The sequence below is a fragment of the Rhinatrema bivittatum genome, chromosome 7 (assembly GCF_901001135.1).
Source record: "Rhinatrema bivittatum chromosome 7, aRhiBiv1.1, whole genome shotgun sequence".
Lineage (NCBI taxonomy): Eukaryota > Metazoa > Chordata > Amphibia > Gymnophiona > Rhinatrematidae > Rhinatrema > Rhinatrema bivittatum.
Window position 1 is genome coordinate 278,368,067 of NC_042621.1, and position 12,250 is coordinate 278,380,316.

A 12,250-nucleotide genomic window follows, 5' to 3' on the forward strand; every position below is an offset into this window, starting at 1 on the left:
TAGAGTAGATCCAGTACTCACTCAGAGTCAGAGGATGCCAAATGTAGACACCAAGGAGACCCGGAACAGGAGCGTAGGAGGATCATCCGAGGAACGCTGAAGAATTCACTGGAAGAAAAGGTGAGAAAGGAGAGATGGCTCTCCGAGGAGCAGATAGCCCTAGGTGCGGCAAGGCCCTGAAGAGCGGGTACCGAGGTCACCAGTCAGGAACAGCGAGACAAGGTCCCAGAATGGCGGAATAAGCAGGAAGGGAATCCTTGCTAACTTGCAGCTTGGATAGTTAGTTGAGCTTAAGTACTGAGAGTGGATGTCTTGCGGTGGGGACTCCCCCAAGGTTCCTGCCATGACGTGTACAAGAAGGGGGCAGGCGCGCGCGTGCCCTAGGTTACCCCGGATGCAAGATGGCTGCTGGGAGCGCCCACGCCGTCCTGGGCACGCCATGGAAGTCGGTATGTGGAAGTGGAGGCGACCATCCTCCCTAGTCTTGATGCTGTGGGAGAAAGGGAGGTAAGCAAAGGTCGCAGCTGTCTGCGACCGATGGCCGCAATACTGTCTTTGTTAATATGCACAATTCATTTTGGAGGGGATGCTGAAAGCTCCTCCCTTTTAGTCATGCTTGCCCGTATTGATTGTAAGTTACTTGGGGATGTGCTGTCCTGATCTTTATCAGAAAATCTTGAGGTACCACAATTCCAAAAAAAACAAAACACACAAACCTACCAGGAAGAGCAAAAAAGTGAACTGAGATGGGGAATCTTCTAGGGGTGTGTGGTCAAAAAAAAAAAAAAAAGGGTATACATTTGGTTGCAAAAGAGTATATGAGCACAGGAAATGAAACACAGAATGTTAGTACAAGTGAGAAAAGAATCATCTTTCTAAAATAAAATGCAGAGACATGCCAATTTGGAATATCATCCCATACAACGCAGGCAACTGCTTTCTAAATGTCAGGAAGGATTTCTTACATATACACAGGGGCCTTCATTTTCAGATTTTATTTTTCCTGGAAAGTTCAATGTTGTAACAAAAAAAAAAATTAGTGGAAAAATTATTCACACTGATTTTCTCCTTTTATAAAGAATTTTTTTCCCCATTGATTTTATTTTTGTTATAATATTCAAATTCCCAGGAAAAATAAAATGAAAAATGAAAGTCCCTACATATACATAAGGTAGCTATTGGCAACTTTTTTTTCCCTCTGTTATCTACAAAATGCACTCAGAAGAGCAAAGTCAAGGATGATGTGTTTCCATGGCGCATACGTGTTATTATACCTCCAGTGATTATGCATTTCCATACCTAAAATGATGGTTGAAACTTCAGGGGAAGAGCACTGTAATAGCTTTACTGTAAACACTCCTATAAAGAGATTTTAAACACTGTATTTTAACTCACAGATGGTCATTTGGGCTTGCCTAGTAAAGCAGAAAAGGCCTGTTTCATCCAGGCACGGTTAACCTTTCTCACTTTCTAATCTCCTTTTCAGGATTCTTTCCTACAAACATTTAGCATTATATTGAAGATGAAAAATAGGTGAGATAAGCAAACTGTAGAAACAGACTACTAGTAGATATCACGTCAATGATAAACTCACAAGACAATTAATAGCAGAGTAGCCTCCTAGTGGTTAGAGCAGCGAACCAGGGAAGCCAGGGCTCAAATCCTACTGTTCCTCCTTGTTTCCTTGGACAAGTAACTTCACCCTCCATTGCCTCAGGTACAAACTTCCAGGCCGAAGCAATATGGATGCGCTAAAAACGGGCATCCAAACTGGGCGCCCGTTTCCCTAATGCGCGCCCATCCACCTCTCCTGGGCGCGTGATGCAATATGCAAATGAACAGCCACCTTAAAGACCGCTAGGGCAAACAGTGCGTCCCTAGCGCGTCCTTGGCATCAGGCGCCCAGGAGACGTGGCTTGGCGCAGTCACGGGTTAGGAAAACGGACGCTCAATTAACTGTCTGTTTTTCGAACCCGCACACAGCTATGGGTCAGGAAAATGGACGCTGGTAAACTGAGCATCTGTTTTCCTAACCTGAACGCTGTCAAGACTTTTTTTTTTTCATGTTGCTGCTTTCTGTGGTTCCTACGAAGTAGTATAGCGACGATATTAAGTTGGAGGAAGCACAGGCAAGTAGTATTTTCTGCATTTCTGTTGATGGCTTGGGGCACGCGTAAATTTTTGAGGGTTAAAATATGCACGTTAGGTGCATGGTGATTTTTTTTTTTTTTTTTTTTTTTTTTAACATCGGGGGTACTAGTTAATAGCCTCATCAACATGGCATTTACACGTAATGAGCGCTATTAGCTACGTGCAAGGTTGGACGCATGTTTTGGGCGCATTAATCCCATTATCACATCGGGAGTTATTCTAGCACATCCTAAATGCACGTCAAGCTGTGCGCTAGGCTGAGCGCACTATATTGCATTGGCCCCCTTAGACTGTGAGTCCTCTGGGGACAGGGAAGTATCTACAGTACCCAAATGTAATCCGCTTTGAAGTGGCTGAAAGGTGAAATATAAAAAAATAAACAAGCAAAAAAAAAAAAAAAAGCACAAATAAGATATTGCTTGTACAATAATGCTGGTGCCATGGACTGCAGTTGACAGGCAACAGGGCTGCTGTTAATTCATCAATTTTCAACATACAGCATAATGTCACAACTAAATAAATTTGTATGTTTAATACATTTGTTTCCCAGCAAAATGGCTTTTAGATTACTGTAAGGCATGCTTGCTTTTACCCCAGAAATTATGGTGCCTTCCTGGAGATTCTGTCCGTCTCTGCTAAGAATACCCTTCCAAGAAGACAATGGTGTGTTCCTGCAGCTATCAGAAAAGCTATGGAAAGTACCATGTCTCTGGAAGCGGGGTCCTAGTTACAATACTTGGGCGGCTGTGACCAGGGCCAGAGATAGCTTTTTTGCTGCCTTGTGCAAAACATTACTGTGCTGAAACACCCCCCCCCCCCCCCCCCTCAATTCATTCAGTGCCTGCCTGGGCCCATCAAATAAAGCCCAGCTCCATCCTGCAATCTATATATTTTTTTTTAACTGACAACCCCCCCCCCCCCCCCCCAATTCCAGATCCTATGGATAGGGAAGGGTATGAGGTACCCTAGGCAAACCTTACAGCCTTGCACACATGCCACCTCACACACCCCCTCATCCTTTACAGACACACAAAATTAAAGTATGCACTTATAATACATTTTACATGAAAAGGAACATTCAAAAGTGCAGTCTGCTGAGGCAAAAATAACACTTACAACATGCATATTATATATTACATGCACTGCTGTGGTGCGAACCAGAAAACTCTGCAAAAAAGACCCTTGGAGCTCCAATGGAATTAGACTTTTTGTAATGCATATTGGGTGTGAGCTTGGACCTCAGAAAGCCATGAACAAACAGAATTACCATTACAATATAATACACCTCCCATACCAAAACAACCCTAACAACCTTATCTATGAAAAGGCAACACTGCGCATATTACACCGGCCCTAGAACACCAATAAAACTCTTATTAGGAAACCAGGCTGCTATAGATCCCTACACAGTAATTAGATGCCAGCAAAATACCTCACCTCGGTCACATATGCAGAACATAGAAAGACCCTCACCAAATACAGAATACAGAGATCAGAATGTATAAACAGAAACGTGCTGAGAAGAACTGAACTGGAACCCACAAGAGGCCAACCTCTACGTGTAGAGCAACAATGGAAAAACAGAAATACATTACTAGGCTTTATAAAACATTAAATAATAAAATCAAGAAATAGAAAACAATAGTAAAATCATATTAATAAAAGGAATAAATATTTCAGTTAATGAATAGAATATACAAAATTTCCAAACACCCAAGAAAATATTTCAAAATATCTGATGAATAAAAAAATCCAAGAATTAAAAAATGTTCTATTCCCCCCTCAAAAAAAATTAGATATTTCAAAAGAGCAGAATCATCAAATTACACCCAATAATTAAAACCAATAAGGATTAAAAGAATCTCCCGCTCTCAACATCTTTGATCTACTGATTTCCAGTCACCCTGAGACTGTCGTGGATTGGGGGAGGTATGGATGCCCACATTTTATCTTCTCTCACTCACATGCACAATAACACATTCATTCTCTCACACATGCCCTCTCTTTCATACACAGGCTCCCTCTCCCTCACAGATAACATTGTGTGCGTGTGTGTGCCTGTGAGAGACTGTGTGACACATGGGCTCTCACAGGCAATATACACACAGGCTCTCACACAGACACACCCACATGCACAAACATACATGCTCTCAGTCACTCACACACATGGCCTCCTGTTGTCTTCGGGACCATGGTGGGATGAGCTCCTTCAAGGCCCTGCAGGCCTTCCTGACTGGGGGGGAGGGGGGAGGGAGAGCAGGAGCTGTTCACGGGCATATGCAAACAGAAGATGGGCCTCTCTGACGGCCGGCAGCAGCTTGCAGCCTCTCTCCTTTGGCTGCCAGCAAGCCCACGGCCTCTCCTGCTGCTGCCGGCTCACTGCTTCCCCTAGGTGTGCCACCCAAAGCAAATGCACAGTATGCGTACCCATTCGCGCCGGGCCTGGCTGTGACACGGCCGTACATCTTGGCTGTGTGTGTCCACACGGCAACCCTGCCAGTATACGCTGTGAATCAACCTTCCCATTTCATTTTGATTACCAAACCTACTAAACTGCAATCAGCAATGCTACCTCTCTTCAATTAAAAGTCAACCAGCAAGGCAGCTGGACAAAGATCTGTGATTTTATGAACACATCCTGGGCTCGATTTGGTAAGGGGATGAATCACTGGTAAACTATTTTGGTAGTAACTCTGGCCTATTGTTTCTAGAGCCTCGGATAGTAGGTACTTTAGCTTTTTACACCCATCATACTTACAATTGTTTCTCATCCCCGTCCCTCTAAGCCAGATGTATTGTTCCAGAATCTGTCAGGTGCGTTGGAGATTTTTTTCATCTATGTGTTATAATATTAACAAGTGAATTCAAGTGGAAAAAAGAACTGCATGAAATACCGCCATCCCGCCTTATTGAAGGCATAGAAGTAACTGCACAAATAATGAATTATCCATATTTTGGAGAGAGGCATCGTATTTCTTCCTGATTTTATAAGGACACCAGAATACAAATGCCATCCAGGCAAAAGGAAAAACATGAATGTAACTGACTTCCCCAAATGTGAAGTATCATGTACCATCACAATGAATTAGCCACAGTAGACACATCCCACTCACTCACACCATCTTCCAAATTACATTAACTATTTTGGACTGAAGTTTACTACAAATCACCTTTTAGATCCTGAGAGGACAAGATTCAAAAAAAGCTGGCTTGGACCATGAACTTTTCTCGCTAGGTATATGAGAGCTTATTTCTTTTCTTCGTAAAAGAAACTCCTCCCAGTAACACCCGAGGCAGTCTTTCATTTCTGTACCGAGTGGCCTGGGCGAAGCACAGCCTTGCAGCATTGCAATATCCATCTAACAAATTCCTACAGACGCTGCCTTTTCAGGGGTGAAAACGTCTCTTTCCCCCAAAGGCCTCTGGATCTGCAAAACTGCTTAGCATGGCTGCACGAAATTATCTTTCTCAAAATATCAGCTCTGTTGCTTCCTCTGTCGGTCTTATTCCTAGGTGTCCTTTCTTTCTTGCCCTAATATTTTCTTTCCACATTATTTTTTTTAATAAAAGGGTGAGCACCTGTTTCTATGACTACACCCCCAGTTTTAACGGAAGGAAAGAAATATTCTCCTTCATGGAGTTCATTCTTCAGTTATCTGTGTTCTCTTTATATTTTACGTATCGGAGGGTGATGCCTGCATGGTATTCTGAAAAGCATCAACACAGGAGCACCCCAGTTTATTTCGTGCATATAAAAAAAAAAAGTAGGATTTTGCTGATGTAACTTCTGGCAAGCTCACAGCAACCTGGAGCTTACACGAAAACTAAAAGGACCTGCATCTCAGGAACGTGCAGCCACTTCTGAGGCAGAAACAAAGCACTGGCAGTTTTTGCACCAGTGCGAGGTGTTTGGGGGAGGAGAGAAGAAAGGTTAAGCAGCTCAGAGGAAGCAAAAGCAGCAGAATTAGCACCATACGGTGAGGAGACTGGCACCTCTGCTCAACGAAAGCATGAAACTGTGACGGACAGTACCTATGAAGTTAACAGTGTTTAATGAGAAGAAAAGAAAAACACAACCCTGCCCCCGGCTCTGGAAAGGTGAAACTTTTGGAAATCTGGAGTGTACCCTCAGACGTAATTTGATCCCTACTCTTGAAATTCAGGAACATTTGAAAAGCTAAATCTGGAATTCTGTTCAGTAAATACCAAACTGAATTGGAAGAGCCCATCTCTGCCCATGAAGACATTTGTTCATATCCCCCAAACCCCCCACCTGCCAGTTCTGCTCCAGAGAGACTGCGGCCGGGGCAGCAACGTTTGGCACTGGAGTGCATTTGCAGAGCTGCGCGGGAAAGCCTGGACTGTTCCTGGGTTTAGTCACTGCTACCCATCTCTCCCTCCCCTAAATCACAAAATTCAACAAAGGCTCCCCTCTGAAAAGCAGCACACTAACAAACCTGTGTGTTTTAGCTTTCAGCGTCGCACACCGCTGAGACTACTATTTTTCTTAATGCAAAATAATATTATGACATTATTTGGAATAAGCAGAAATAAACGCATAGCACCAGTGGTACATAATTATGAAAATATTTTCTCTGCAATTGCAAAGCTGCATCCCCCTCCAAGACAAAGAAGTACAAAATATCTAGAAGAGGACATGCACACCCCGGCTTAGTTAAAACCACATTTCAATTTAAAATAAACAAGAGCCGTGACCTAGAGGCATGCATACACCCCTTCCAGATGTAGGGTGTTACTGTATAGGGATGACAGCATGTCCGTTACAGCTGTATATATGCGAGGATATGCAGCACAGAGCCTCCTGTCCAGCAGGCCATCGGCACCACATGGAGCTGAAGCGCTGAAGGCTCCAGGCAGACGCTGCTTCGATGGCAGCCCCTGCTGGTAGAAGTGTCACGCTGAAAGGCCTTCCCTCCCTCCAGCAGCTCCAGTATCCTGGGGACGGAGGGTTATAAAAACGAGACAGCCACGTGGCTCAGGCCAAAGAGAAGATTCAAGCTCCTCTCTTGTCCCACAGGGCCAAGCAGGACGCGGCGCGGAGGTGATGTGCTCGATCCCCCAGGAAGGAGAGAGGAAGACGGCCACCATCACCTCGGAGACACAAGAGTAAGGCACGAGGATGAAAAGAAATGTCAACTCCACGCTCGTTTTAAACTGTGGACGACGGCTCAAGGCACTTAAGAAGGGCGCTCCCACGAGGAGTGGTCAGAAGCTGCCAGAGATATAAAAATAAAAAAAAGGATGGATATTGTCCGTCTTGCCAAGGCTGTGAAGTTAAAAATGCCGTCCCGTCCCGCCCCCCGCCTTGTGCTCCTCCTGTCGTCCTAGAGGGCCACGTAAAACTTCTCCATCGTGCTGATGACATCGCTGTTTCTCTCCAGGACGTCCAGCACGCGTTGCATTACTGCTTCACTCACATGGGGGCTGTAACTCTGTCGAACGCCAGACAAGATATGAAGAAAATGACAACCTTTTTCAGCATCTAATAAAAAGAAAAAAAAACAACAACCCAGAAATAGCTGTGAATGGGTGAACCATAACATCCAAACTTACGCTTTTTAACTAAAGATTTCAGCTTTCAAAACATGGAACACCTCAGCCATGCTCACACGACTACAGCTCACACAGCTGGGACAGGCAAGGACACCTCTGACAGCGGACCGTCCCTTTTTGGACGCCTTTACCTTTTTCAGTTTCCTTTTTTTAAACCTCCCTCTTTCCCCCCGGAGCATGCCCAGCCAGGTGCCAGGGCTGGAGGGGGCGCCTCCTTCACGCCGCACACGCTCTCAGCGCTGCTCTTTAGCCGGCAGAGGCCGTCACAGTAGCAGCCTCTGCTTTCCTTCCCTCCCTCCCTCCCTGGGGCTGTGAGTTCCACTCTCGTACTGTGCCCGGGACAGGGGAGCCAAACCCGGATCCTCCCATGTCTGAGCCAGGGGCCCACCCGAAACTCGTGGTGAGCCTGATCCATTTCCAGCTTTTAGCTTCCTTTACAGCATCTGTTACATCGAGCCCCTTCTTCCTGATTTTCCTTTACCCGCTTTGATAGGCAGGGTCAGTTTTATTCTATGATAATTTATGTGCATACTAGCTAAAAGTGGAGACAGTCTTCACCATGTTGGCAAAAAACAAGATCAGCAGCGGCTGGGTTGTACGTGCTCCTTTTTGCCCAGAATACTCCTTGGGAGAGATATCTTAAACAAAAACAAAAAACTTAAGCAGTCTTTCCTCACTCCCAGCTATTTACCCTCATATTTATGTTTGTAGTTTTAATTTTTGAACAATTTTAGACTTGGTTTGGGGGCTGCAACGCTTCTTCCCATTTCTGGTCAGAGAGATTTGGATGTAAAACAGAAAAGTCCCGCAGGGCCCACATTTAAATTGGATCTGCACACTTTTCTGCTAATTTCATCTGCACAACATGTGGCTTGGATTACTTAAACCCGAGGAGCAGCTGGCCGTTGAGGCTCTCACTCAGATTGGACCAGAAGTGAGCGGCAATGTTACAGAAGCTGCGCTACTGACCTCAGCCCTAATTCTTAACAATTCCAGGACCCTCGCGGACTCCAGTCATCATTCCCTCTACGGTAACAGATTTATCCAACTCTAACCCAGTACTTCTGGCTTGAGCAGTACGGAAGGCAGGACAGTGGCAGCCATGCTTTCAAGTGCCTCATTTGCATGCCATTACCCAGAATGCTCTGCTCTTTCACGGCTGCGATAGGCTACCGCACAGTCCTTCTCTAGACTGCTCCGCACTGCGTTCAACCTGTTTTTAGAGCGCTTTGCTGAAGAAAGTTAAAGAAAGTCTCACAATATCATCTCAAATACCTCCAACTCTTACACAACACAGCCGCCAAACTTTTGGTCAGGGACAAAGCAACAGACCACATAAGGCCAATACTAAACATTTACACTGACTCCTGGTTGAATACAGGTTACAACTCAAAATTCTCTGCCTGGTATTCAAATGTGTGAACAAACTGCCTCACCCCCCTCTCAGAGTACCTCTCTCAGCTTCTATTCTCCAATCCTCCCAAATGGCCATCCTATCTTCCCCTCTTTTGGAATCTACTACATTTTGGGCATTCCGCTGCTATACCTCTAAACTATGTAACAAGTTACCGCTATACCTTTGCCTTGAAGCAAGTAAAGGCTCGGCTATTCACCCAGGCCTTCTCATAGACTCCCCACATCCTTGAATGACTTGGCTCTCTTGAACATAAGACTACCTTATCAACATACAAGCCTTCATCCCCTAACGCGCCACCAGCGCCCATGCTGGTCTTTACCCCAACTCCCTAAAGTATCAAGCAACTATTCCACACCAGATGCATGGCAATCTACCTCTTATTTCCTCCTTCTACTTGTGATTTATTACATTTATTTATTTAAAAGATTTATCTACCACTCCATACAATATTCTGGGCAGTTTACAAAATAGATACATAAAATTAACTAGACAAATTTACTACTACGATCTGGGCCCTAGCATTTCTGTGCATTGCTTTTACCCAAACTATAAATCCTTCCTGTAGTCCCTATTTGGGTAGGACAGCAGAGAGGAAGGGCCAGGATAACCTCTCAAAGGCTTTATCTGCATCAAGGGATATCACCGGTCCAGGCGTACAACTCGCATGTGCTAGGTGGATAATATTAAATAAGCATCTAGTATTGATCAATACTCCTGTGAAGATTATAGATTGTGATGCCACTGTAATTGCAATTCAGTTTTTGATTACAATTCGCCTTGAGACTAAATTAGTAAAAGGTGGAATGTCGAATTATTATAAAGACGGCGTAGGGAATTGAAATCAGGACTCTCCGCACCGAGCCACCAGGCTGACCCGTAGCAGCTTTCTTAAAAACCCACATTTAGAGAAAAATTATAAAGTTGTTACCTGACTTTGTCCAATGCCACAGTAATATCTTAAAAAGAACTGCCAAACTGCAGTATTTTGAAAACATGAAATGCCATGCAAGAGGGATTATTATTGTTCCAGGTGTAAAAAATCAAGTGCAGAGCAGTCCTAAGGGTTCTAAGAATGACACGTTCTTACTGCAACTTATCAGCCTGATTACTTCACAGGTAGATCTGTCACCGATTGGTCAACTTTAGCCAGATACAAGAATGAGTTCTACCAAGTCAGATTCCAATTCTAAATAATGCAAAACGGTCCCCACTGCTTTTGTAGCCATTGCGTGTGTGCAACATACACACTACAGAACACAAGCATTGATAGATAATGATGCATGAAAGGCGGAACAAAAAGGTTTTAAAAATGAATCTGCTAGACAATAAAACCAGCAATGCATTAACCAAAATAAACAAAGAATATACCAAAAAAATTAGGAAATGGGATATTAGACTTACTACCATTAAAACATTTCCACACTTATAAATGTGGCGGACCTCACTCGTCACCTAGATAGGATTTTAGACAGTGCTGGGGAGGAGCCGGCTGTCGTGGTACAAGTGGGCACCAACGACACAGAAAAATGTGGGAGGGAGGTTCTGGAAGCCAAATTTAGGCTCTTAGGTAGAAAGATGAAATCTATAACCTCCAGGGCAGTATTCTCTGAAATGCTCCCTGTTCCACACGCAGGTCCCCAGAGGCAGGCAGAGCTCCGGAGTCTCAATGCATGGATGAGACGATGGTGCAGGGAAGAGGGATTCAGTTTTATAAGGAACTGGGGAACCCATCCGAAGAGATGGGCTCCATCTTCACCAGGGTGGAACCAGACTGCTGGCGCTAACCTTCAAAAAGGAGATAGAGCAGCTTTTAAACTAGAACAAAGGGGAAAGCTAACAGTCGCTCAGCAGCGCATGGTTGGGAGGGAGCGAGGTATCTTCAAAGGATACTAATGATGCATTAGAATTAGGGCATCCCGACAGTGAGGTTCCAATAATAAGAAAAGAAGTCCAAATGCCTGTAACTAAAAACTCACCTGAGCTAAATAATTCCAATTTATCCCTATCAATTAAAAAGCAGAATGAAAATACAAACAAAAAACAAACTTTGAAATGTTTGTATGCTAATGCCAGAAGTCTTAAGAAGTAAGATGGGAGAATTAGAATGTATAGCAGTGAATGATAAAATACCAAAAAACTACCAATGAGCACCAAATTGATTTAGGAAGGATTTCTAAACACTATTGAAAAACCACCAATTAAATCCTTCGTGATCAATTTATCAAATAAATGTATAAATTCCAGATCTCAAAATGAGTAAAATAAATCAAACAATTGTTAACTAATGTATTTGTCAAAAAAATTTTTAGGAAAGAGAGGAACGTTTCATATATAATTATCATAAATCCCCACAGGGGTATTATGATTGTGATTATAATCATAAACGAACCTCCTCCATCCAGTGTTGTGCATAAACATGTGATGACACCAAGTGACAAATTTTTCAATGTATTTTTTTGTGTATAAAAATATCTTGTTAATAATGGTGAATAAAATCACTCTAACAATAATGAATTGAGGTAAATGTCCCGGCAAAATTGTAATAATCCCTTCCCCCCCCCCCCCCCCCCCCATTGAATACAGTTCATTTGGATTTCCACTCTCCATATGCATGACTCTGCACTTCTTGGCATTGAATCTCAGCTACCATATCTTCGACCACTCCTCCAGCTTCCTTAAATCCTGTCTCATTCTCTCCACTCCTTCCGGCATGTCCACTCTGTTGCAGATCTTAGTGTCGGCCGCAAAAAGTCAAATCTTACCTTCTATCCCGTTCGCAATATCGCTCACAAAGATATTGAACAGGACCGGTCCCAACACCGATCCTTGTGGTACACCGCTTAAAACTGCTCTCTCTTCAGAGAGAGTTCCATTTACCATCACACATTGTCTTCTGTCTGTCAACCAGTTTGCAATCCAGGCCACCACCTCAGCTTCACATTTTATTCACCAGTCTCCTGTGCGGGACCGTATCAAAAGCTTTGCTGAAATCCAAGTAGATAACATCGAGTGCTCTTCCTTGATCCAATTCCTTGGTTACCCAGTCAAAAAAGTCAATCAGATTTGTCTGACAGGACCTTCTCCTGGTAAATCCATGCTGCCTGTAGT

The 12,250-nt window shown here is 43.8% G+C and overlaps 1 protein-coding gene across 13 annotated transcripts in view; it reads right to left on the bottom strand.

Annotated features, from left to right (window-relative positions):
- Positions 1 to 6,186: 6,186 nt before the first annotated feature.
- The window catches only part of STN1 (STN1 subunit of CST complex), a 72,190-nt gene continuing 66,126 nt past the window's right edge, over positions 6,187 to 12,250 (bottom strand). For all 13 annotated transcript variants that reach the window (XM_029610326.1, XM_029610327.1, XM_029610318.1 and 10 more), the window contains one exon: positions 6,187 to 7,654. In XM_029610326.1, coding sequence (XP_029466186.1) covers positions 7,586 to 7,654 — 69 coding nt within the window. In that variant the 3' untranslated portion in view covers positions 6,187 to 7,585. The remainder of the gene's footprint in view (positions 7,655 to 12,250) is intronic.